Source organism: Lutjanus erythropterus, chromosome 13, assembly GCF_056507025.1.
Source record: "Lutjanus erythropterus isolate fLutEry1 chromosome 13, fLutEry1.hap2, whole genome shotgun sequence".
Lineage (NCBI taxonomy): Eukaryota > Metazoa > Chordata > Actinopteri > Lutjaniformes > Lutjanidae > Lutjanus > Lutjanus erythropterus.
This window is the reverse complement of record NC_139329.1, coordinates 32,627,605-32,654,266: the sequence shown is the minus strand read 5'-3', so window position 1 is coordinate 32,654,266 and position 26,662 is coordinate 32,627,605. Positions and strand designations below refer to the sequence as shown.

Below are 26,662 nucleotides of genomic sequence, written 5' to 3'. Positions count from 1 at the left end.
AGTCAAGCTGGAGGGCGACCTCTGAACTATTCTGGGAATTTCACAGCAAAACAGTTTCTCTTCCATTTGTCAGCATGCAGACACTTTTCCCCTGTTAAAATGATTTTTTGTCAGGGCAGTTTAAAGCCCTCGGGTTGGGTTGGTAGCCTTGCATAAATATGAGACCAGAACCTCAAATTAAAATGCAGGAAATGAGATAAAACATGGTCTGAAAATTTGCTCCTGAACACACCACATTTATTCCATTCAGAGAGGAGCTCACCAGGAAAATATAGGTCAACCCCACTTTATGCAAAAACTGGTTTGCTGCAGTTTAAATAAAATAAATAAGAAAAATATATTGTTTTAGCTAAGAAAAATAAAGTAATCTGCAAATTTTCACGAGCTAAAAAGTGTATTATAAGTCAAATCTGGTGAGGACAACGCCTGCTGGGCTGGCTGAGAAAAAAAAGATTTGGGGGTTTCACTGAAGCTGCAATATCTTGCTCCCTGTGTGGAGTCGGAACTCGGGGGTGTGAATGAGCTGAGGCTCACGGCTGGTTGGAGAGCTGGTGACAAACACTCTGGATTCGCCCCTGAAAACGCCGAGCAATAACCTGCCGGACACTCACTCAAACAGCCTGAAATTCCTCAGCAGCGTTTATCCTCGAAAGTAACAACAGGGGAGCGTCTACCGCGTCAGAACAGGAGAAACCGACCGGGAAGTGGCCGAACAATTGACACAGAGAGCGCGTTTTAGCGCTGAATGTTCACGGGACGGGACTGATGATTTTGCCGTGGAGCCACAAAGCGAAGGGAAGGACGAGAGAAGTCAGAGAGACGGCGCTCAACAAAGGAGGGCAAAGCAGGACGCGCGTGTGTGCAGAGGAGCAGCAGTGCCCTAGATCTGCATGAGATCTGAGTTCCTCTGTCATTCACACTCCTTTCATGCTGTCTCGGGCAGCAGCACCTGGAAAAACAAAGAGAATGTGCTCAGTGGCAGCACAGCTCCATGCGTAAATGGAGACGCATCGGTGCGTATTCGCTGTACTTTTTCATTCCGGGAACAATAAATGATGTTTGTTTTGTCACTACTCATGCCCTGTCCCATGACCACGCTGCTATAGATGCATTATAGACTTCCTCATACTTCATATGTGCCATGAGTGATGGTCATGCCTGCACAATCTGACAGTACCCGTGCGCAAAGCAGCAGCAGCAGCACTCATGAAAAAAGCTTCAGCGCGCCGGATCGCAATGGTTATGTGAAAACATGTGTCATCCCACTGTGCCGTGACCGAGATTACGAGTCGTGGGTGAGGCTAATGTTCACAAAAATATGGAGTTCCCAGAGACTGAGGAGTGCGCTGTGTGCGGGGTCGCTTTCGGTTTTTCTCGCTCTGTTGGTCAAATGCGCAGAGTGGAGAGCTGAAGCCGCTGACAACACACTCCTGCATTCATCGTCTCCCCTTCACTTGGTTTCAGGCTGCGCGGCGGAGCTGTTGCAAACTTGCTGGAGTGTGCTCTCGCCATTGTTCACCCTCGTATGTGCCTTCTTCTGGGTCGGTGTCTACTTGATCCGCTGCGGGGTGCTCATCCACACCGCCCTCTCCCTCCTGACCTTGTGCCACCTGGGCGAAGCGGCGGCGTGGTCTCTGCTGGACGGGACAGATGAGCAGCTGCTCTCATTCACCACAGCGGCCGTGGTCGTGCTCGTCTGCGTGGCCGCCGGCGCACTCATGGTAGCGCGGCTGAACCAGGGCATATCTGTGATCCTTTTCATCAGCATAGTCAGGACTATCTCGCTGTTCTCGCTGCACAGAGTGCGGGCCACCTGGAGACCGTACGTAGCCTACCTGGTTGGAGTGCTGGGCATCCTGCTGGCGAGGTATGCTGACAAGCTCCTTCCCAACCAAGGGAGACACAAGGAGGGCTGCACCCCCGTGACTGGAGCCAGGGAAGAGATCCCTGTATTTAAAAGGCGCAGGAGGTCCAGTTCTGTGATAGCCTCAGACATGGCACACAGTCAGTCCAACAGTAAGTCACATCGCCGGACCTCTCTGCCATGCATCCAGAGGGACCAGGTAAGAAGTTTGTGTCCCGTTCAGATTTTATTTTTCTGCCTTGATTTCTGCTTCCACTGACGAGTTGTGTGTTTGAGGAGAAATAATAGACATGAGGCAGCAAATGACACTGAAATGATAAGGAATCTTGGCCTTTTATGACTCTGATTAGAATTTCTTAAGCATTATTTTGGCTGTTAAACAGTTTGTATCAAGATAAGATTATATATTTTTAAAAAATATACATTTGTCATTTGCAGTGTAACAACAAAACATTATTATTATTATTATTATTATTATTATTGTTGTTGTTGTTGTTGTTATGATTATGATTATGATTATTGTATATTTTGTATTAGATGTTTAGATGTCATGATCCTGTTCGTGGGATGGTTGTGGATGTTGGAGTTTGTTTGGGTGTTCTTTGATGCTCTGATCATCTCTGGACTGATATCTTGTCATATTCTGCAGAGCCACTTGCAGCCATTAGCAGGCAAACATGGAATTATAACAAATTACATTAATAATATTTTATTCAACTTTTCACAGTGACATTGTTATCAAACGCCTCATTGTAATTATTTTATTTGAATGAAAATTATATGTTATCTTCCACTAAAATGACTGATTAAGCCAACATTTCCCATATTTTCCTCTGGAGGCTTTGCACCTTTCAGACCTATCTCATGATTTTATTCAGATGGACATGCAGTGTAGATATCTTTCGTCATTTGAAAACAAAAATCATGTTCTCTCCTACTAAAATGATCAGTTTTTTCCAGATGTTCTTCTGAAAATATTGCACCTTTCAGATGTGATGATTTTGTTCATGCAGAAATAGACACTATAGTTGTAAGTGTAGATATCTCTTATCATTTGAAAACAAAAATGATGTATCTTCTGCTAAAACGATCAATCAAGCCAAACCTTTCCTCATTTTTCCTCTTTAAGCACTGCACCTGTCAGACCAAGCTGATGATTTTATTCATGTATACATCAACAGTATAGTTGCAAGTGTAGATCTCTTCTGTCATTTAAAAACAAAGTGGCAGATTTGGGATGCTATTTTGGAAGCAGCTTTTAAGTGCTGATGAAAAAGGGAAGCTGATGATTCGATGTCAGTGATTCATCTCATCCCTAATTATTTATGTCAAACATTTTCCCCAGATAATCTCTGAACCACTGCCTCAAAACTGACAAATGCATTTTGATCTCTCTGTCCTGGACTCTAATGCCACTTGCTTCTCATCACTTATCGAGGGCTTGCGCTCCTTAAACCCCAGGAATGTAGCAGCTCTGGCTTTTAAACCTCCTCTGATAGTAATACACATGTGTACCTGTGTTAAAAGGAGACTGGTGGGGAGGGTGGTGGTGGTGGGGGCCATTCAGGCAAGCTCATATCAGCTCCTCAGCCCTCCTTATGGAAAATCAATGAGCATGCTGAGCCTGTGAATGGGAAACAGACTTTTGGAGTGATCAAAGCTCTCGTTGTGACCTGTGAGTGCGGTCAGGTTGGGCGATGAGAGGCTGCACTGTCGGCCCGGCCACTTGAAAGATGCCCTCAGCTCTCAGGGGCTAGTTAGCGTTGTAGTGTGCTTGTTTGTTTTTCTTTGTGGTCACTCACACACTCAAACACACACACACTCACACACACCCCTACACATTCACAAATCAGATATGAAAAGACTCTCAGATATTTTACAGTTCACACTTTATTCTGATTTAGGTTTTGATGTCTCAGCTGAAGCTCGTTCGTGTGTCAGTCATTATTAATCTGATATGCAGCAGTTGGTTTGCTGCAGTGATGGAGAGGGTTGGATCTTTGTTTTTGGGTGAGTGATGAGCTGGAAAATGGCTGGCTGTATAGTTTACATTGAATAGTTACTGCATGGCTGTAAATACACAGATGAAAGATTATTCTTCCATACATGCTGCTGTTTTTTGAAAAGTAATGATGGAAAGAGTAATATATTTTTTCTATAGTTTTGGAACCGCAACGATTGGTCGACTGGTCGATCCAAAGAAAAATTATTGCAAACTATTTTGATAATTAATTTAATTTAATTTATTTTATTTTAAATATTATTATTTTTTTTTTGTTTCTCTGCTGGTTCCAGCTTCCTAAATATAAAGATTTGCTGTTTTTTTTCTTGTCATTTATGATGCAAAAAAATGTAAATGAAGAGATTTGGGTTTTTTGGCAATATGAAGACATCACTTTGAGTCCTGGAAAATTGTGACAAGCAATTTTCACAATTTGGCAGATTAATTAATAAAAAAAATAATTGTTAGGGTTGCAACTAATTATTTTCACTGTTGATTTATCTGTCGATCATTTTCTCGATTAATCAGTCGTTTGATTGGTCAATAAAATGTCAATCAGTGTTTCGGAAAATCCAAGATGACATCATTAAATGTCACATTTTACCAACAACCCAAAAATATTTCTGTTTATTGTCTTAAAGGAGTTAGGAAACCAGAAAATATTTACATTTAAAAAGCTGTAAACAGAGAATTTTTGCTTTTCTTAATTAAAAAAAATAATAATAATGTATTATCAGTATAGTTGGTGATTCATTTAATAATTGATTAATAATTAATGATTGTAGCTCCAGTACTCATTAGCTGCAGCCCTACTTACTTTTAATATTTATTTACTTATGCACAGGAAACAATGCATTTAGTTCACGTTGTTGTCACATTGAGTAATATAGTTGAACTTTCCGTGATTCTGTATTAAAAACAAGAAGGAAACTGTAAAAAGGGCAAAAAACAAAACAACAAATTGTAATATTTTTTCCACTTCCTCTAGTAGTGTTTTCATTAGAGCATACATGGGCATTAAGCAGCCAAGCTGTAATAAATTCACTTCTTTTCTGTTGCAGTAATGCACCATTTCAAAGACACCAAATGCACAAGAAAAACAAAGAGGATGGATACCATTACGTTTGGATTCAGACTCCATTACTTTAAGAGATTCAAGATGGAGTTACTTAGAGAACAATAAAACAACAGCCTAAAAATCAAGGCATTTTGTCGTAAACAGCTCTCATTGATGCAGCTGAGGCAATTAACACGTTTTTGTCTGCTTTAGATTGTTTTTTTTTTCTCACAGCAATGTCCCAATAAAAGCTGAGCAGGATGGAACTACCAGACAAACAAGCAGGCAATAACATGCAAAGATGCAGAAGTTTAACAACATCTCCTACTCTCCTCTGCTCTGTCACCTCAGCCGGGCTGGAGCCCTCTGCTGAGAAATCGTCTCTACTACATGTTTTTGTTGTGGGACATAAAGACAGCAGTGCTCGGATCGTATTGACAGTAAGTTAAGGATGTATGATAGATTTTCAGAGTGCTCCAGCATTCCCTCTGATCTCTGGTGGCGGTGCTAAGCAGTTGACCAGTCGTGGCCTGCCTGTAATTGAGACACACATGGCGTACATATGCTGTCTTAACCGTGTCTTGTCTGTGTGGTCTGCAATGTGTAAACAAGCCCATGCTGACCCACGCTAGTCATCACCTCGCTCACATGGGGCTCTGGCCTCCCCGAGGGGGGTCAGACGCACGTTTGGGGGCCACAATGCAACCACCACATGGTGACGGAAACAGCGGAGATCCAGACGGCGTGGAGGAAAAAATATAGGCAGCAGCGTGACTGTAATTTTCCAGGTAGCGCTGCTCAGTCGGATGACCTAAAGAGGCTGAATGATGCTTCAGCAGCTCTGCCCTTCTGCTGCGTTCAGTAGAGTTATGATGTTTTAAAGAACCAGTAAGAGCATCATGACAGGGAGTAGATCTGCACTTTGTTGATGTGACGATGTTTGCATTAGTGCTGTGCGTCTGAAGTGTTTGAAGAATGGTGCGAGGCTGGATGAAACATTACAGCTGATACTTAACTTTGTTTTTCTCAGGAAGCTTCTCCCACAGACCTTTAGTGTCTTATATAAAGGCCCTTCAGATTGATAGTCACTGTGTAAAAGCTGTTTATTCACAAAATAAATACGGCAAAGAGGAATCCCTCTCTCTTCTCCCTCACGAGCCTTAAAGCTGCCATGTTGCCCTCCGCTGCTCTGCCAAAGCCACGCTCCGAGGCAACGCTTCACTCTGCATGACTGTAGATTTAATAAACAGCCATTTTCCCTTCCTTTTTGATCACAAATTGGCTGCCAGCATCTATCAGCTTCGCTAAGTAGGTGCATTTCGTAACGCTGGGGTCGTCCTTCCCATCATCAGCGTAATAAAAGAAAGTCATTATCAGCTGATCTGATAGCGGTTAGTGAGGGCCCTCTGCGGGATCGTTCTTCTTCTTGGGTTAATACAAAATGACAGGCTGGTCCTCTGTATTTCAGCTGGGGGATATTGAACTGGAGGAAGAGGTGTGGACTTGTGGTGTGGATCGCTTTTCACAGCGTGTCAGGAAATTTGAGTCCAAGGCTGTCCCGCTGCAGACATCAGCGCTGTCATAGAACTTTCTCTCCTCTCAAGCACAGGAAACTGCCATGTTGCCAGCACACATCGAATGTTTTTAACTAAACCTACACTCGTAGAACTAAGGGTTCCAGAATGGTTCTTCCTAAAGGGTTGAGGTTCTACCCAGAGCCATTTGCTTCTGAAGAACCTTTTTTTGGAAGAAAGGATTTCAAAACAATCCTTGAAGAACTCTTTTGTCAAGGGTTCTTTGTATGATAATAGAAACCTCCTGGGTGGGTTCTGTTTAAAAACTCTGTAGGACCCACTGATAGGCCTTTTCCAGCATCATGGAACCTGCACAGCTCTGGTTCAGGCACCTAATTTCAAGCCTATCTGAGCTTTTCCACCAAAAATAAATTTGTTTCAGACCCTGAAAAGTTGGTTTCCAGCTGGAACCAAAAAGTACCAGCCCAAAAAAGTTTTTCAGCACCCTTTGATGATCCTTCATTACAATGGTTCCACTTAAAACAGGTTGAAATGCAGGTTGTAAATAGCACCAAGGTTCCAAGAATCTTGATCTGAACCAGTTAAAGAACCAGAACTAGTTTGGTGGGAAAATAAAAGGGTTCTCAGTAGAACTCTAGAACGGGTTCCAGATAAACCCCTGGGACTCTAAAAAGGTTCTTAGTAGAACCCTTGAAATAAAAAAAAAACGTTCTCAGTAGAATCCCCTGATTGTGTTCTGGATAAAACTCTTGGAATATTAAAGGCTTCAGGGTAGAGCCTCCTGAGGGGGTTCTTATTAGCACCTTAACGGTTCTGTATATAATCCCCAGAGAGAGAGTTCTTCTACACAATACAAGAGTTTTCTGTAGAACCTCTGGGTTCTGGGTGAAACTTTTCACAAATGGTTCAAGGTATTACTCTTTATGGTGGGTTCAAGGTAGGACTCTGAAAGGGTTCCACCTTTAAAAATTCTACCAGGAACAAAAAAGGGTTCTGTTGTGAGGAAACAACCCTTTATGGTTCTAGTTAGCACTTTTATTTTTTTCCGAGTGCATCTGTGCTGCAAATTTGGAGCAGGGCTGATTAGCTTGGAAAGAGGTGCGGACATTGTCAAGAGTTTTTCGATGATTGTCTTTATGAGGTGTTAGAAGCCCCTCCTTTTTCTGTCGGTAACTCCGCCCCTCCTCACGGTGCTGCGCTCTCTGTCCTCTCACTGACACCAGAACAAATATTATCCCAACCAGAGGAGGAAATTCTTTCTTAACTTGGATGATAAAGATATTCTTGAAATCTATGGTAATGACTTCCTGTGGAATGGGATCCAAACATAATTACTGTTGCTGTTGTAAATGTTTCCTGTTACTCTATTTTCGCTGCACCGTCCATAATTGAATTGTGTTTTGGATGGAGGAGGTTGTTGATAGCCTGTAGGGCAGTGATTTACCACTGGGCCACTGTGCACTCTCATCCCAAACAGCTTGTTTGTATTCTAAACACATAGCCTCGTGGGATATGATGTTTTTTTGCTTTCTTTTTTTTTTTTTTTTTCTTGACTGGACTGGCCTGTGGGTTAGAAACGCTCTCATTGAAAGCCTCCTCTTGCATTTGGAGAGGAAGCTGATATCAGCATGGGGCTGTGTGTCTTGTGATTGGGCGATCCACTTCACACTTTCAATCCCCATTCAGTCCCAGTGTATTAGCTGCTCTGTGTGCATGTGTGAGGAGGCAAGGGGTGGAGGAATTGGGGTAGGAATGAAAGTAGGTCATTCGAGGTTTTGTTTAGTAGCCAGGCAAAACAGCAGGCTTACTCCTACCCCCCTGAACGGTGGAAGAGTCTTGCGTTTGACTGATGCAGTGGAGCAACTTAAAGCGTGCTTGTGCTCCAGATTTGTATGTGTTACCTCTGCCATGTTGGCTACCCAGCGTGAAGCCACATTACGCTGGGTTTCAGTCTGTGGCGGCACAAACAAGAGCTTCTTGGCCACATTTTTTTTTTGTCTCACCAAACAGACAGGTTCTGGACGGCTCCCAGCTGTTTAAAGGATAATTTGAGTTTATTACATACTTGCCAACACTGAAAATAGGGAGGATGTCAAAACCAAAGCGGGTGGTCAGGGGTCCTCCCCCAGAAAAATGTGACTTTCATAGACTGTGTTTCCTGCGTTCCGGTAACTTTTAAAGAATGCAAGTCCTATGTCAAAATTTTATGACAGTAACACAGAAAATGAATATTTTACCAATGTTCTTTTCAAAGGATATGCTATTTAGGCGTCTCTTAATAAAAATGTCCTTTAAAACTCTCTGCAAGAAATGAGAATTCTTCTTTCAAGGATGTTTAATATTTGTAGTATTTCTGTCCCTAGTAGTCTCCGTTTCCCTCCATCTGTCGCTCAGATCAGGAAGGCGAGGCATACAGTGAGCATCCGTATTAAGGCGAACTCGATACAGCGGGCATAAGCGGCTCTTTTCTGCATCACATGTGTCCCAGAAAAATGGTAGACTTTCAGAGTAGGAGGCCCTAACAGGTTTTGATAATGAAAAGCGGGGGGAAAAAATGTTAAAATGCGTCTTAAATTCTAAGATACAGGGGAGAATCGAATCTGAGGAAACTTGGGATTGTTGGCGAGTGTGGCTTTCACAACCTGGGTCATATTTTCATATTTTTTGCCGTCATTTCAATCTGTTATGAATACATTGTGTGATATGATTTGGTAACACAGCAACATCACTAAAACAAAATGTGACGGGGCAAGAAATAAGAGAAGCTGTAAACAAACCAGCACACCTGAAATGCTGATAATAATTGCAAAGGAAAAACAAGAAGTCGTCCATAAACTGCAATAAATGTTTAAAATGGATATTAAACCTTTTGACATGACATTGTAGCGTAAACACAGGTGTTACCAATGATACTAACTAAGGTTCCACTGTTGTCCATGTTGGCTGACTGGAAAAGTTCTGCCACTGTACATGAAACAGGACTTTAATTAGTATCATTGGTAACACCTGTGTTTATTATACTATTTGGAAATTGTATGGCTGCCATGACAAAGGTCTGCTTTGGTTATAATTTTACATTCAGCCTAGCCTTTGTCCTCTCCTCCAAAAAACTGACTGAATAGTTTGACGTTTTGGGGACATACACTTATTAACTGTCTTGCAGAAAGTTAGAGGAGTTTATTACGTCTCTCATGTCTAAATCATGTTCTGAATTAAAAAAAAAAATCTACCACAATATAACAAAGTATTAGTTTAAATTTAGAACAGTGCCAGGGAAGCTGTTATCCTGCTTGCAGTCTGCCAGTGTAGCTAATCAGCTGTTAAATAATGAGGTTAATAGGTGCTAACTGGCAGATTTTTTTCAACCTTTGGACAGAACTAAGCTAGCTGTGTTACCCAGCTTCCAGTCTTTCTGCTAATGTTAGCTAATCAGCTGCTGACTGCGCCACTTATACCATTTAAACTCACAATATGTACGTTCTGCTGCTCCGGGTCTCTCTGGGACCATGTGAGGACCGTGGGAGCTGTTGACAGTGACAGTCTGTGTGACATGACACAAGCACAAATCATGTTCACAGATGAGGTAAATATTAAAGTTTTATATATGTGATATGTCCTCACTCTCTGATGTGTCTGACATATCCCATGTACCCCATGTTTTCCCAGAAGTTAAATAGTAGTGCCTGGTGGGAAATGCACAGCGACCTTGAATTATGGATTTCTCTGGTTTGAACATGTCAGAACAAGTTTGTAGACATTTAAATACAGAAATGTAACATATTATATGTTTAACTCTCTACAACAAATTGAATAAGAGTATTTCTAAAACTTATATTATCATCTGACCCTCTGCTTGATGCATCATCTGAACTCTTGTCAGTGATGTTTCTTTGTTCCTAAATACAGCAGCTAACGTGGTGAGAACAGTGTCATTATTACAGAGAGAAAAGATGGCCAAATCTATGAAAAGAGAAATTGTAATAAAGCAGAATTATCCTTTAAACTCCACATTACATGGCTCACCCATCTGTGTCCAATTCTTTCATTACCTTCATTTACAGCAACAAGAGTAGCTCATATCCTGGTTCTTGCCCCGTGTCTCTGATCACCTAAGCCAAACCAGAGGTCCAGGACTAAGCCGAGCAGCCCTCTCCCCTCCACCCCTGGCACGACCACGATCTGGCTCCCTACTGATTACCATGGAAATTATGGAAGGACGTCTGTGTGAGCATGTGTGTGCATGTAAGCGAGTGTGTGTGTGTGTGTGTGTGTGTTGCCAGCAGCTTGATGGCTGCCAGCTGCTGCAGGCTGAGAGGTTGAATCCGCTAGGAGAAACACGGAGGGCCTCAAACCACAGACACAACCCAACGCAGCTGGAACTGCTAGACAGGCGCAGGCCTCCAGTCCTGACACACAGCACACATATTAACACCTCAGGATCCTAATAACTGCCTCGCATTTGAATAGAATAGCAGAATCTGAAGCGAGTTATGGATTTTTTTGTGCGTGTTGAAGGGTAGATTACATGCTGTACTTTCTTCTTCTGCTGTCTGTTCTTTACGAAGGCAATTATGTCACTCAAGTTTTCTGTGTTACCATAAGAGACCGACTATTTCAGTGATGGAGGTGAACAGAATGTTCCTGGCACAAATGTGTGTAAGTGTACAGTACGTGGGTGTGTGTGCTTGTGCATGAGTGTGTGTGAGGCAAAGATGGAGAGAAAGAGGGGAGTGTGTGTTTGTGAAGAAGTGGATGCACTTGCATATGCGCATATATTAGGTGCATGCGAGAATAGAGCCGGGCATTGTTTAAAATTTTTCAATAGCATAACCAGTGTGACTCCTAAGTTTTGGTACGTTACCTTAACGATATGTTTGTTAATAATTCACCTTGAGAAATATGAACATATTTTTCTCCAGAACATCTTTTTCAGGTATGACATGTGTGCTACAAAGAGTTCTGACTTATGAAAACTATTAAAGGATAAATATGTAATATATTTACTGCCCCAAATCATAAAATGATCATAACATGTCATCAGCGATTAAAGAAACATGCTAAGTTGGAAAACAGCCAGTCGGTTCTCCTCTTGAATTTCCATTCCGTGCCAGAATAACCTTTTTTGTTTGCTCGTTTCACATTCATTAGAATTTACATTAATGCTGAACATTCACAGAACGAGTAAGTGTCTGTTTATGAGTTGTAAGAAATCATTAATAATCTTTTAGAAGGAGTAGATGTTTGTAACGGTTAAATTAAACAATATGTGAATGGAGTCTGGCAGGCAGGATGACAGGCAGTCACTGAACTCAAACTCCAGAGTGTGTATTTTGAGAGCAGTGGGCTTTTGTTTTCAGGATAACAGGCTTAAATTAACGTTGACAGACAACTGGCAGCTATGAACAGCTGGTTGACGTACATACGCAGCCTGAGCTTTGAGCCTGGGAATGTGGGGTTGAAGGAAAACAACTTGCTTGAACCTTAGATTGTGTATTAAAAAGGGATTCATTTTTGCATGCAATGACTTACATATTTCTCCTTTAATACTAGTAAACTACTGTCTACTAACAATTGCAAATACATTTTTATCATATATAATGTTTAAACATTAATAATAATGTTCAGGAATGGCTGATAGGACCAAAGTGCAGACAGAAGGCAGGCAAATGCAGAAATAGATGACGTCAACATTAGACAAGTCTGGAAACTGACTGAATAATTAGAGGCAGAATAACACAGAAACATCTCGATGAACAAGCAGCACAGACAGGGACTGCAGGAAAAATCTGCCTACAAAAAGTTGCATCTTTATTGAGAGAATATTCCAGCAGAAGTGCTGCATATTGTTGAATTTTTTTGGTGGGTACTCTCTCAAAAGTGGATCCTTTCTCTGGCTGCTGTCTGGCAGTGCTAGAGGAGGTACTGTACAATTCATGCTTGGCATTTTGCTAGTTTACCAAAGTCAACTGAATATATTTATACTGAAATCTCAAAGTCACAAACTCCTGTTTGATGCCAGTGCATAAAAGATTGCCGGGGTAATAGGGGTGCGATTGGACCAGTTCAAGTGGAGAATGGAAGAAATCGTGTCCAAATAAGAATTGGCCAAGATAATCTTGTCACAGGAAAGACTTAGAAAACAAATCCAAAGCACACTGGAGCACACAGACCGAGGCAAGTCGTCAAAGTTTTATGAAGTGACTAATAGAGTTGTCACAATGCCAGAATTTTAAACGTCGATACGATTCTAGTATTAAAAAAACAATACTCCATACCTCTTTCGATAGCATGGCATTAAGGGAAAAAAGTCCAAGGCTTTTGTTCTTTTTTTAATTAACAATCTGCACACAGTGCTGCCACAGAGAAAGTCACTGAACACTGTCTGGTTTTGCTGCAAGCCAAATTTCAGCCATAAAACTGAATTGAATTCTTGAGGTAGCACTTAGATGTTTTAATTTTTTTTATCATACTGTCAAATGTTAGTATTGTATTGTTTCAAACAATGTGGTATTGAAAATGTATTGAGGTGTCAATAACTTAGTGAGTCTGTGTCCTGTTTGACCCTGATGACGTATCTGGTGTCGAAATGATAGTCATTACATAAAACACTTCAGTCCGTGTGCTCCAGCATACTTTGGACCTATTTTCCAAGTCTTTCCTGTGACAAGAGTATCCTGCCCTTGAGGGCACCGGATGGGCCTGCAGTTCCTTGTGAGCTGGTTGAAGCACGTTTAGCCTCTTCCTTCACAGAGATGGACGAGGTTTTGTAAGTCACACATCTGGTAAATTCTCGGTAGGCCTATGACCATTTTGCTCCAGACTTGAGCCACCTATGAGCAGCCATGCATGAGGTTTACCAAAGTAAAATACAAGCTAATATCGGTAAAATTATGATTTAAATCAGGAAGTGCCGGATCTTCGTTTTCCACTTCTATGCATATAAAAGGCATTTGCATGTGCAATGCTGAAGCAATGTTTTTACTCTTTAAAGGATGGATTAATATGCATTATGTATTTGGTATGTCACTTCTGCGTTCGGCTGCTTTCATCTCTATTAATCCTCCCTTAAACAGGGTTTCTGCAGGTCTGCCAAAACTCTTACAAAGTTTAAAATCCAATAATCTGAATTTTAGGCCTTAAAATGTCGAAAATACGATTATTTCTCCTACATTAAGTCTTAAAGTTGATGGAATTATGAAGTCAATGTTGCTTTTATAAAGTTGCATTAACTTCAGTTTCATTTTTAAATGTGCTTTTGGGAAAAAAACTGGATTGATCAAACTCATAGCTACAAACCAAAACCAATAACGAATAATGCAAACTGTGCATGTACTTTTTTGCCAGTTTTGATGTGAAATTGGTCTTAAATTGCATTCATAATCATCTTAAAAAGCCTTAAATTTAACTGATTGAAACCTGCAGAAACCTTGTTTAAAGTATGATACTTATATGAACATTGTCTTCTACCAAACCCCTCTGTTATCAAACAAAAGAAGCATAATCTCTAACTTTTAAACACAAGAATCCTCCCTACAAAAAATCGGGAAAAAATATAATAGAAATAAACAATAACTTACAAATACCAAAGAGGACTGACGTTTGATTCCCATCTTTGTGTGTGCAGTGCTTAGAGGATGGGCAGGTTAATAGATGCCAGTACACATCCGGTACGACATCACTTTGGGGAACTGAGCGCAACACGTTTGGCTTTCATCTCTATTTATCCTCCTGAAGGGCCTTTTCAATCACACGAGGAGCCCACCTTTAAGACAGTGATCCCTTACATGAGGGGACATTCCTGTGCCTGCCCCAGCGCTAAATGAACTGGAATGTGCAGGTTGAGCAGAGCCTGAAGGACAAGCCTGTGGGCCCATTCACCCACCCGGTCCTCCCCTTCCCGGCCCTCCTCTCCCCGCACACCCTGACCTGAGCCAACACCACCATCCTGGGCTGTCACCAGGTGTGCAGCTGGCCTCTGCCGAATGAATAGACACTCTCACATCGCCCCGGGAAGTGTGTGTGTGTGTGTGTGTGTGTGTGTGTGTGTGTGTGTGTGTGTGTGTGTGTGTGTGTGTGTGTGTGTGTGTGCATGTTTGTGAGAGGGGAGGTAAAAGCAGCGAGAGGAGGGGAGAGGAGTCCTGGACGTAAATAGCTGCAGTCAGTAGAATGTGTGAAAAACAAATGGAAGAAACAACTGTTAATTTCCCCTCTAAGAGAGCGCACATACACATTTGGGACATCGGTGTCCCAAAAATTGATCTCCCGGCCTTTTGATTGGTGTTCGGGTTCACAGAGGAAGTGCAGCTAATCCCTCAGGTCCAGTCTGGCCATTGTGTCTCTAACAGAAACAGAGCAGGCCACAGTCGCTGCTGCTGCTGCTGCTGCTGCTGCTGCTGCTGCTGCCATGATTCATTTAACAAGCAGGAACATTTTGAACCCCTCTGACTGGGCCTGTCCAATAAATCCAAACATGGTCAGCTATTAATTGATTATATATTTCACGAGCATGACAAAGAAGGCTGTTTTCACTGATGGATGGCTGTATTTAGTAATCCACAGCCTGGCTACAGCTTGACAAACATTGCATATATTTTATTTGATTCAAATTCTTCCTGCAGAATACATTTTTCTCTCCTCCATTTCGCCACATTATTTCCAAAATACCAGTGGTAGAAGAAGTGTACAGATCCTGTTCTTAGGTAAAAGTTGCATTACAAAACATTACAAGAAAAACTCCTGCATTCAAAATATTCCAGCAAATCGTGCTTACATTATCAAAAACTAATAGACCTGCAATGATTACAGCAGCTGTGGAAAATTAAAATCATCCATCCTCAGGTGTGCATAAACTACAGTTTATATGAACTTCTCAAAATATAAAAATGTGAAATTGTCAGTTATCTCAATGGTATCAACCACGAGAGGCAGGTAATTATCAATTATCGGTATCAGCTGAAATAAATCCATATCGTGCATCATTACTATTTTGATAATCAATTATCAGTGACATTTTGTGAACCAAACTCAAGCTCAAGCTCACAGATTATTTGAGAAAATAATCGATAGATCAGTTGACAATGAAAATAATTTAGATGCAGACCTAAGAACTACAGTATTTGTTATGTGGCAGATTAGCTCTTGTCAGAGTTGTATAGTATCATATTATAGGACAGATATTACTAATTTTAATTTCAATCATATTAAAATAAAAACGTTAGACATATATTGTATATTTTGTTAAATGTGTGCTTATATTATCCCAGATTTTTCCAATAATGTTCAGACGCAGAGAAATCTGTACTTTATTCAAGGTAACGTTGGGTTTCAGGCTAGCTGTTGGTAGCTAGTTTCTATAATTTCCAGGAAACTACAGGATACGTCAAAGAGTGAGGAAGGAAGTCAGCAAACGGGACTAAACGTAACATGAATAAAAGCTTTACCTCATCCATTTCTGCCTGGGTTTTGTCAGATAGATTTTTATCTGCAACGACTCCCACGATCCCATGCTTCTTCACAACATCATCAAACTGTGTTTTTTGTTGTTGTTTTAATGTGGGAGACGCCTAGTGACAAACCTTACATATTGTGCATTTAAATATTTAAGAAGCATTTTAATTTTATATATTTAAATCTTATTACATGCAGTCATGCAGTTTTATCTGTAAATGCATTGTATTTAAAAAAGTGATCTTATGCTTTGTGTATTAAATTCATGTTAAATTTTGATCTGCACAGTAACTTGTGACTGTCAATTGTACCAGAAGTAGAATATTTCCCTTTGTCAGCAGGCTGCATGTCCGTCTAGCTCGACGGCGTGGCGCAAGGAAATGTGTTATTGTAACCTCTGCCTGGTGAGCCCTCCCCGTCCGTCCAGCCCGCTGCCTCACTGGCTCGCCATGAGCCTGTCTGTCCCTGCAGCCAACAAGGCTTCTGCTGTTCCCCGCTCAATGCTATGTTTTACTCTCTAAATATGTTGGAGAAAAAAAAAAAAATCCGTCTGTACATCTGTCTGTCAGTCAGGTTATTTCACCCCTTGCAGGGCCGAGAGTCTTAGGGTTTGGGTTAAGGACTGTTTTCGCACAGTCACTTTCAATTAGTCGGATATTAAAAGCGCAATGCATAGCTGTAGTGCTGTGCTGCATTTGCATCATGGTACATAGTGTGTGCATGATTTAGATTTTTATAGACGCACCATATACGAACAAATACCAGTGTTGGAATGCTGGTTGTGATGCTCAGTTGGAGCCGTTTATGTACCACTTTGGTCACATTTCTGAATCCACTCTGCAAACACAAACCGCTGATGGTCAGCTCAAGGAGAAGAGTTATTTTTATTAATTAAAAATAGCAATAAATGTGGAAAGATGTCAAAAATTAAAAAGCAGTCAGCTGTTTTTTTCTTTTTTTTGAAAGTTTTAGAAAAAATTTTTATCTATAGGGCTGGGCAACAGATTGATATTATATTGATTTTGTAATATGAGGCTTGATATTATCTTACATTCTGGATGTTGTTTATCGTGATGTGGAATAATGTGCAGTACATTCCTACGTGCAGCAGTAAATCCATGCTTTATGTGTGCCGCATCATGCTTAGTTTTACTTGGCCAGGAGATGTTCGGATGTTTTGCAGCTGAGCTTTTGTCAGCTGGGCTTTCGGTCACCCCGTCAGGTCTTTTCCTTCTCAAAAACATGTCCATCTTTGTGAGTAAGCACTAAATTTCAGCAGCAGAGCAGCTTTGTGGCTGCGTGATGCATTTTGAGTGCAATTAGAAAGATGGGCACTGCAAATAAACATTAAATTATGTTTCACCCCCTCTGTATAGCCCCATTTATCTGTATTTCTTTGCACCTTCCTTGTAGAATGAGGTGTGTGTGTGTGTGTATCTTTGTAAAATGTGTGAAAATTTGTGAGTTATCACTTATTAATGTCAGACACAAGAAAAAAGTTTACAGGAACTTTTTTCTTCCCATCAACGTGCTAAGCGCAATAAATATTTAATTTTATTTTTAAAGTGAATGTCATCTCAAGTTAACGTTCACTTTTTAGGTATACGGTGAGGACGAGACATCCAGGAGTGTCCTGAGATATTTTCTCACTTGCTAAAGTTCAACTGCACACTGTGTTATTCAGTGTGAGGGCGTGAGTCTGCTCAGTTGTTAGAGAATTGGTGAGACAAAGGCAGCACCTATGGCTTGTCCTCAGTCTGTCTCTTTTCCCAAATTCCTGCTCAGGCACTCAGATTTTTGTTTGTGAGGGGTATGATAAAGTGGTGACCCCCTCCAGGATGTCTTTTCTGTACCCTGTAGCCACCTGCACACACACACACTCACACACACGCTCACACGTGGAGTAGCAGACCTGCAAGGCAAGGTCTCATTGATTTGTTGCTGCTCTGCTCTGCATTGCCCGGAGACACTCAACGATGTCAGGGCTGACGTGTTCTTGTGTAGGTGACATCCGTTTATGCTCGGCCGCAATTGATGGCTACGAACAGCAGCCTCTTCTTTGCATGTGTGTGTGTGTGACAAGTCCTGTGTCGTGCAGATAGTGGGCTGTTGGTTCCACGCACCCCTTCCTGCCCAAGATAGCCAAGCCAACCCTGATCCACGGATGCGGCCTGCCTCAGGTCACGTTTCTGCCTGGAAAACAAGAAGTGAGAAAAAACATGCCATGACAACATGTGAGCCCCGTTGATAAGACGCGTGGCATTGTTTCAGAAAACTTCAAATGAATCCCTCGTCCGCGCTCCTCCGTCCACCCAGATAACGTGTAGCCACATGCTCTGTGTAAAGAGAGAGGGTAGAAACTGAAAACCGGACTTGTAAGAATGTGTTTCAGGCTAGAAAAGGTGTACTGAGCCTTTATTTTAATGGTTATGTGCCGCCTTGGGCTGCTTCAGGTTTCTGTCTCCATAATGTTTTCCATTAGCTGCTGTTCCATTCATACTCTCGCTGATCCCTGCGTTGTCTCCTGCGGGACTGGACAGCTTAAATGAAATCTCTATACCTACTGCAGCAGACACCTAACCTCTCCTCTCCTCTTCTCTCTTCTCTCTGTTTTTTTAAATTTTTCTCTCTGATCTGTCCTCTCCACTGACAGCGGAAAGAGTTTAGTGTCAGGTCTGCAGGCTCGAGGCAGTTTAGCAGCCTCAGATCCTGGATCACAATGATGGCTTTGAGACCACATCGCAGAATCGCTCTTTTATAGAGCAGTGCTGCCAACTAGGCTTGTTCCAATACCGATACCAGCAGGGCTGCAACTAATGATTATTTTCATAATTGAATAATCTGTCAGTTATTTTCTTGATTAATCAACTACTTGTTTGATCTATAAAATGTCAGAGAATGGTGAAACATGTTGCTTAGTGTTTCTGAAAGCTCAAGAAAATGTTTTGCCCACAATCCAAAGAAATTCAGTTTACTGTCACTGTCAGGAGTAAAGAAAGTATTCACATTTAAGAACCTGAAGTCGGGGAATTTTGACCTTTATTTAAAAAAAAAAGACTCAAACCAATTACTCAATTAGTAAAAAAGTTGGCGATGAATAATAATATTGATTAATTGTTGCAGCTTGAGATACCGGTCAGAAAATGCCTCTGATACCACCTAAAATGCAGCATTTGGTATCGGTGAGTATGCTGGTCTATGCACCGATCCGATACCATGGAATTTATTAGCCCTGAAACGGGACACTGCTACTTCCCAGCAACATCCTGTACAGAAAATTTTACAGTCAGTGGAGGAGAGTAATGGCAGCTTTCCCTCTGCAGCAAAATCTGTGTTACTATGGTCAGCTCGTGGTAAACAGACGGTCTTTGGAGTCTCTGTTAGGAGGAGGAATTATTTGGTAAATTGTTTATTTCCCAGTCAGAGTTTCTGTTACTCTGAGATTAGTGACTGACCATCGGTACCATGAGCACGCGGTGCATACTTGTATTGTTAGGGCTACATATTTATCACATTGTGGTTAAATTTTGAGCTCTTTTGTTTTATGTTTCAGCACCTTGACTCAAAGCAGTTTTACATAACAAAAAATAAACCACGACACGGAGATTTACCCCTACAGTATCATAATTTTGTATCGAATGATAAGGCAGTTTTTGAAAATTCGATAGTACTGAAGCATTTAGTAATCAGCCCTAAACATTACATATACTCACTCTTGAACTGCAAACTGTTATTTCAATCTTTATTTACGGATTTGGTTTGGGTTTTGTGGGGATCTGCAGTAAAACCTGGAGCAGACTTTTTGAGTTGTCTTTCTTTTTTGATTGTGAACTGGAATGGAGTGAATTTTCGGGGGATTGTTGGGAAAACAAAATGGAACCGAGTGGTGTCAGATCAGTACAAAGTATTTGCCAGAGTGCAAAGTTCAGGTATCCAAATGAGTATCGTGAAGGAAAAAGTGGTATCGGAACATCTTTATTACCAATGTAGTTCTCTTCCCTCTTGGTCTCCTCTTTGAGCTAATGTCAGTCTGTGTCTTGACCTTTTTATCATGTTTTTTCCTCTGAATAATCAACTCTTCACCTTGTGCCTCACTGTCATGGTCAGCCCCACTTCAGTGTTCAGATTTGAGAATTGTGTGAGGTTTGGCAGGTGATTCATCAAGACTTTGGAGCGAGCGTTTCCATTATAAAGACGAGGAATGGCATGTGGTGGTTTTGGCAAAGCTCCACAAACTGGAGAGGCAGAAGGACTTTTGACGTCATCGGGAAACGTGACCCACTTCTCAAGAGGCGAGGAGCCTTGGGCTGGTTGAGCAGATGTTGCACAGATGAGCCTGCACGCACACACACACACACACACACACACACACACACAGACACGCACACATGTGCACCTACCCCAGTATACACACTTTCTACTCTGCCTTTATTTTCCATTAAAATACCCCCAAAAAAAAAAAGAATCAGCAGCGCAGGAACTTTAGACATTTCTCGTTTGGGTTTGCGGTGTTGCACAGGCGTGAACTGATGTGGTCGTCAGATTGTGGTGCAGCGTGACAAAGGGGCGGCGTTGGTGGGTCAATCAGGTCAGATCTGGTAGATTTTTAATCTAAACAGCTCTGAGAAGGGTAGAAAGGAACCTGAAGCAGCTTCTACAGTCTGCCTGTCAGCTATGTCGCTCCTGTTATGTAAGGTGGATGTAGAGAAGACAAAATGATGTTGGGCCCAAGAGAACCACTAGTTCAGTTCTCTGCCGGCTCCATCCTGCCCATCAGCCAGCGGCAATTTCCTCCTCCTCCTCCTCCTCCTCTGTGCCATCACTCTGGTGCTTTCAGACGTTACATAAAGCCTTTCTTTCTGGTCTGTCAGTTAGTTAGACGTGTTACAGTGCAATAGGCTCTCTTTATCTCGCCGCACCTTTTATCGAAACTGTAAAGATGCTCGTTGCGGTGCTTGTTCCGATAGATCGGGTAGATCGCACAGCTCCAGGCTAATTCCCACTGGAGCACCACAAAATGCAAACCGGCTGTTTCTATTGCTGTTTTTCTATTTTCCTAATTTTAAAGGTCCAGTGTGTAAGATTTAGGGGAAATTGTTGGCAGAATATAGCGGAAATTAAGTGTAATATTCATAAATTTGTTTTCTTTAGTGTATAATTAGAATGAGCCCTTTATATCCAGCCCCTCCTCACCACAACAACGAGTGTCTAGGTTGACCGTGCAAGCAGCTTATTACAGTCCATTATGTTTATTGTTCTGCAGCAAACTCTAGAGGGCGTGTAACAGAAGATATACTGTATAAAGAGCGAAAGAAAATCCTAATATGAAGGTCTTGGGTTGGATGGATGGCTCAAACAAACGACGTTCACCCGGGAGGATGGGATTCGTTGAATTATTTAAGTTACTGTCACATGAGCTACGTCACTTCCGTCATGAGACATTAACGTGTATTTTAACTCAAACCATGATCTTTTCCTTAATTTAACGAAGTGATTTTGTTAACTAAACCTAGCCAAGTACAAAACAGTAACCTTTTTCCAATGTTATCCACATGCATTATGTCACATGACTTGCATAATGTAGTTAAGGTTCGGTAAGTCTGTCGCTGCAGGTATTCTGTACTGGTCATGTGCGTCATTTTGGGAGTAACTGGTAATCTATTCAGTCATTTAGGCATGAGGAAGTGTTGTTATATATACAGAGGACATGGGTCCACCTCCAAGAAGTCTGTCACCACTATGATTCTACGGTAGCCCAGAATAGACAAACCAAGCACTGACTCCAGAGAGAGCCTTTAGCTTTTTTCACAAGTTTCATGACCATCATAGGTTCTCCTACATGCTTGAAACAGGAGGTGGGTGCCACTGAATCTTACACACTGGTCTTTTAAAGCAGCTGTAATCAATATTTTTAACTAACAAGACTCACATGTATGTGAAAGATGCAGTTTCTCTGCAGGTTTCTTTCACCCCATTGTGTTTGTTTTACTGCCAGCTACTTTCTGCGCTGCTACAACTCCTTTACTGTTTCGGTTTACTCTCACCATGCTGTTTTCAGCTTCAGCAGGCATCAGCCTTCAAAAACTCATCGTATGCAAACTGCTCAGCACCAAACAGCAGACAGAGAAAGTTAGCACCTAGCTGGTGTTTAGTTGATGGAGACCAAAACAGAGCTAAAGGAAGGTTTGTGATATCAACTTAAACAGTGATAGATTGTCAGTGTTGTACTTACAGATTGTTTCTGCTGCCCCGTGTAGCCAAAACATCAGTTAATGCAGGTTTTAGGGGTTTTAAACATTTGCTTTATTCATCGGCTTTAGTTTATTTTTAGTTTCAGTTCCTTGGTTTTTCATCTGCCACCATGTGCATCTGGATTTTTCCATTGAAAAGATGTTTTAAAACTACTATGGTCACTGGTGAAAAGACATTAGAAAAAGTTTAAAAGTGAAAGTGTTTGTTGTTAGAACACAGCCGATGATAGTAGACTTTGGAGAAATACCTTCACATTAATCAATATCATCTCTCAGCAATCAAAGCGATTGAACAAATTTGTGTTTTCTGACACGCTGTTGTTGTAGCCGCATTTTAGCTGGTTGAAAAGACGGCAAAAAACTCAGTCCCCCTGTGGGACGTGGTACTGTTTCATCTAATCTGATTTCACCCCCTTAAACCTGATACACACACCACGATTTGTGGTGTAACCGATCCTCTACACAGTTCGTGGTAATGACGGAAAAGAAACTCAGGCATTTCACAAATTTCAGCTGATTAAATCAAATTGTGGATACAGCGTGTTCACAGCGCTCGGAGCAGTTCTTTGTTGGAGCGAGTAGCGGGCAGAACAGTGCAGCCTGCAAGATGAGAGTTCATGTAATTTGTATATGAACATCACAGGTTTTACTCGCTCTCCTTGTAAACACATTTTACCTCATTCATTTTCATTTTCCCTTGAATCTTTCTTTGCAGTTGTTTAGGCCACTTTTAATACTTTTTTTTCATCTGTGTTGAGTATGTCTGTCCATGAATAGGTCAGAGCATTTCTCCATTTAAGAAATTTGCATATCTACACTACCTGCCAAGCTGCAGCTGGCAGTCACTTCCCAATTTCTGAGGGGGGAAAAAATCTCCTGAATATCCTCGATCTATGAAAAGGGAAACATCAATACCTATTGATCTCAATCATAACCTCGGCTGTGCGCTATTTACATGTTGATATTGTTCAGTTTTTAATCTGGCTCCGTTTTGGCAGCCGCGTCCTCTTCATCTGTTGTTTTTTTCCCCCCCTGGGGACAAGTCAGAGGCTAAATCGTTTCAGGCAGATGTTTCTGTGTGTTCAGAATTCAGACAAAGTCCAGAAAACAAAATGGTGGCTCCTCCAGCGAGCGGCTGCTGCTCGCACTGTCTATGATGAGCTCATTATTTCTGAAATGTCAGCGGTAATGAAGATTGGTCACCTTCAAGAAGCAACTCAATTTACTGTGACTGAGGTCTTTTACGTTTCTCGTCACGCCCAGATCCTCGCCGTTGTGTACTCGGCTGCTGCGAGCTGGAAGCAGACCGACAAGATTACACGCTTATAAACTTTATTCCTGCTTCATTTCACTTTATGTGCTGATATTGTTGCTTGACTGCAGGAATGCACTCAGATGTCGAAAGAAGTGCAAACAGACAACATTCATGAAACACTTTTGTCAGCGGTGGCAAAAGTACACACGTTCTTTACTCAAGTAAAAGTATGAATACTTGCGTAAAGACTCACGTAAAAGTTAAAAAGTACAGGTTCTGAAATGTACTTAAAGTTTAAAAGTAAAGAGTATCCCTCTGAAGGACATTTCTATAAACAAACTGAACCTCACATTATCTCTACAGTCGAGTCGCCTTTGCTTATTGTTTTCATCTTGTTACATCTTTTGTGTCGTATTCATCTTCTTATGTATTTTTGTCTTGTTAAATATCTTTTATGTTGTTCTTACATTATTACCTCTGTTTCTTTGTTTTTGTCTTGTTACATCTTTTACATAATTTTGTCTTGTAACGTCTTTTACGTCACTTTGTCTCGTTATGTTGTTTTTGTCTTGTAACATCTTTTATTTTGTTTTTGTCCTTTTACGTCTTCTAGATCATTTTGTCTTGTTACATCTTTTTGTCTTATGTCTTTTATGTAGTTTACATGCGTAAATGACGTTTTGTCATATCTTTTATGTCATTTTTGTCTTGTTACATCTTTTACGTCGTTTCCATCTTGTGACATCTTTTACATCGTTCTCGTCTTGTTACGTCTTTTGTATCATTTTAGTTTAGTTGTAGTCCATGACATGTACCAGTAGATGCACCAAGGAATCTTTTTCTGTGTATTATTTTCTGTTTAGTTTGAAATCGGTCTTGATGTTGGGAAGATGGTGCCCAATGATGCAAAATAAAAATAGTTAATTTCCTTTAAATGCATGTAGAAAGTAAATGTAAAATACTCAAGTAAAATACAGATAACTGAAAACTCTACTTAAGTACAGTAACAAAGTATTTTTATTTTATTATTTCCCACCTCTGACGTTTGCACCTACACGCACAGCACGAGTGGACGCACACACCTGCGTAAAAGAGGGGCCGGCGGCCTGTGATGTTGCCACAGATGTAATAAGCACTCATTCATTTCCATGTTGGCAGAATGTTAAGATTGATTCAGGGGCCGGCAGATGAAAAGGTCAGTGGGCTTGTTTTGAGTGAGTGTAAGATTTCCATCATCACGCCGCACGCTCTAGCAGCCCCAGTCCAAACTACACAAACACTGTCTCTGAAGCCCTTGACAGCCTCGATTCTGCCATTAAGTCAATAATCTGCCCTCAGTCTCTCCTTCTCCTCCTCCTCCTCCTCCTCCTCCTCCTCCTCACGACTGACCTGCTGTTAGTTTACGTACTTCCCTTTTTACTTACCCTCAACAACGCTTGTCCAAACAGCAGCATAACTTTCCCCCTTATGTGTTTCCCTTTCGCCCACCGTGCCATTTTCCACCATTCTTCCACTTTTTCACCGCTTCTCACCCAGCACCTTTCATTGTTTCCAGACAGCGGTGAAACATATTGAGGGAAATGTGTGGAACGTTAGAGTCTGTTTGCACGGAGAAAGACAGCGACACACGTACACACACGCACACACACACACACACACACACACACAGACACACACTCACACACACTCACACACACAGGAGGAATTGTTCCAGGAAAGTGGCATCTGTGCAGCCCATTAGACAGGGATTCAGTGGACCTGTGCGGGCCTTTTACATATGGTGGTCAGCTGCTGGAAAGGAACTGGAACCAGGGGTCACATTTGAGAGAAAACATTAGGGGAGATGATGCATGTTGGACACACACACACACACACACACTCTTCAAAGCCCTGCAGTGCCCTTCACCGCTGCCCTGGTAGCATTGCTCTGGCCAAGTCGTTTGTATCCACAGGGCCTGGCTGCAGGTCAGAGCAGACAGCAGCTCTGTGGGCTGCAAATAAACCCTCAGTCTCGCACATTTGGAGCCTCAACAAATTCTAACACTCATCTCCTCCTGGGTCACGCCTCGACTCATAATAAGCCCTGAAAAGTTTGACATTTGTTCTGAGGAAGTCTGAGGATCATGAGTGAACTCTGAGAGGCCTCTCATCAGTAGCAACACAGTTATTATTGCAGGGAAAGTCCAGCCTACTGTAATGATTGCTGAAATGTGTCTCTCGAGCGCAGCTCTGCGTCCTTGACTTTAGCGAGGGAAGAGGAAGAAAGGAGAGGAGTGGGAGAGTGTTTTGCAAAGGTTTTTGGGAAGTAAAGTAAAAGGAGGAGGCAGCTGTGATTCATTAGTATATTTGTGTTGCTAGGTCTGAGTTGACTGGACCACGTATGGACCCGATCCAGACCAGGCCGGGATACTTCCTACTGGGCCAACTGTTCTGCCCCCAAATCTTTGAACTTTTCTCCGTGTGCACAGAGACATTCCTGTTAAATGTGTAATGGCTAGAACATGATTGTAATAGACTGTATTTTTGGCTCATAAATTTTAGTTTTCATTTTTTAAAATATCCTCAAGAAAATCCAAAACTGAATCCAAATGAATTCTGAATATTAAAAGAAAGAAAAACACTGCAAAAATAATGGTGAAATCCGTTTATAACCATTTATAACACAGAGATTCTGCACTTTTGCTGCTCTTTGTTTTTCTTCTGAATAATGTTCAATACTTTAAGGAGCTCTGGGTGATTTACAGGGTAATCAGATCTTCTTAAAGTCCCACTCCACTCAGAAAATGGTTTTCTTCTTGTTCCTACAGTTGAATGTTTGAGCTTCACCGTGCTGAATGATGTATGTGCAGAGTTAGAAAGTTCATCTGCTTAAAGTGGAAAGTGTCTCTGCGCTCACTGAAAATCTGCTTCTTTATATTTTATTTTATATTTTACACTTAAAAGTGTTTAACACTTGACTTGCCGTGATAAAGAGATGCAATGGATATTTTACAGTTTAACAATAATTTTAACAATAACTATAAATACAAATAGAGCAAAATATATGTATAGATCTATCTGAAACAACATGCATGCTGGTACCGATATAGACCTATAATATGGATTGACCGATATATCAGTCAGGCTGTGTTTAATATGTGTGTGAAGGCGATCACCGTGACCTCCACCACCTGAGCCCTCACAACAAGACAAACTCGTTTACTGTAAACTACAATGAACGATGTCTTTAACAGCAAGAAACATGCATAGTT

The 26,662-nt window shown here is 41.4% G+C and overlaps 1 protein-coding gene across 2 annotated transcripts in view; it reads left to right on the top strand.

The window, feature by feature from the left end:
- The first annotated feature begins 221 nt into the window (after positions 1-221).
- The window catches only part of LOC146316904 (cGMP-inhibited 3',5'-cyclic phosphodiesterase 3A-like), a 103,153-nt gene continuing 76,712 nt past the window's right edge, over positions 222-26,662 (top strand). Inside the window, exon 1 of one of the 2 annotated variants that reach the window (XM_084734336.1) lies at positions 222-2,063. In XM_084734336.1, coding sequence (XP_084590462.1) covers positions 1,149-2,063 — 915 coding nt within the window. In that variant the 5' untranslated portion in view covers positions 222-1,148. The remainder of the gene's footprint in view (positions 2,064-26,662) is intronic. The other variant, XM_084734335.1, reaches the window with a different exon arrangement.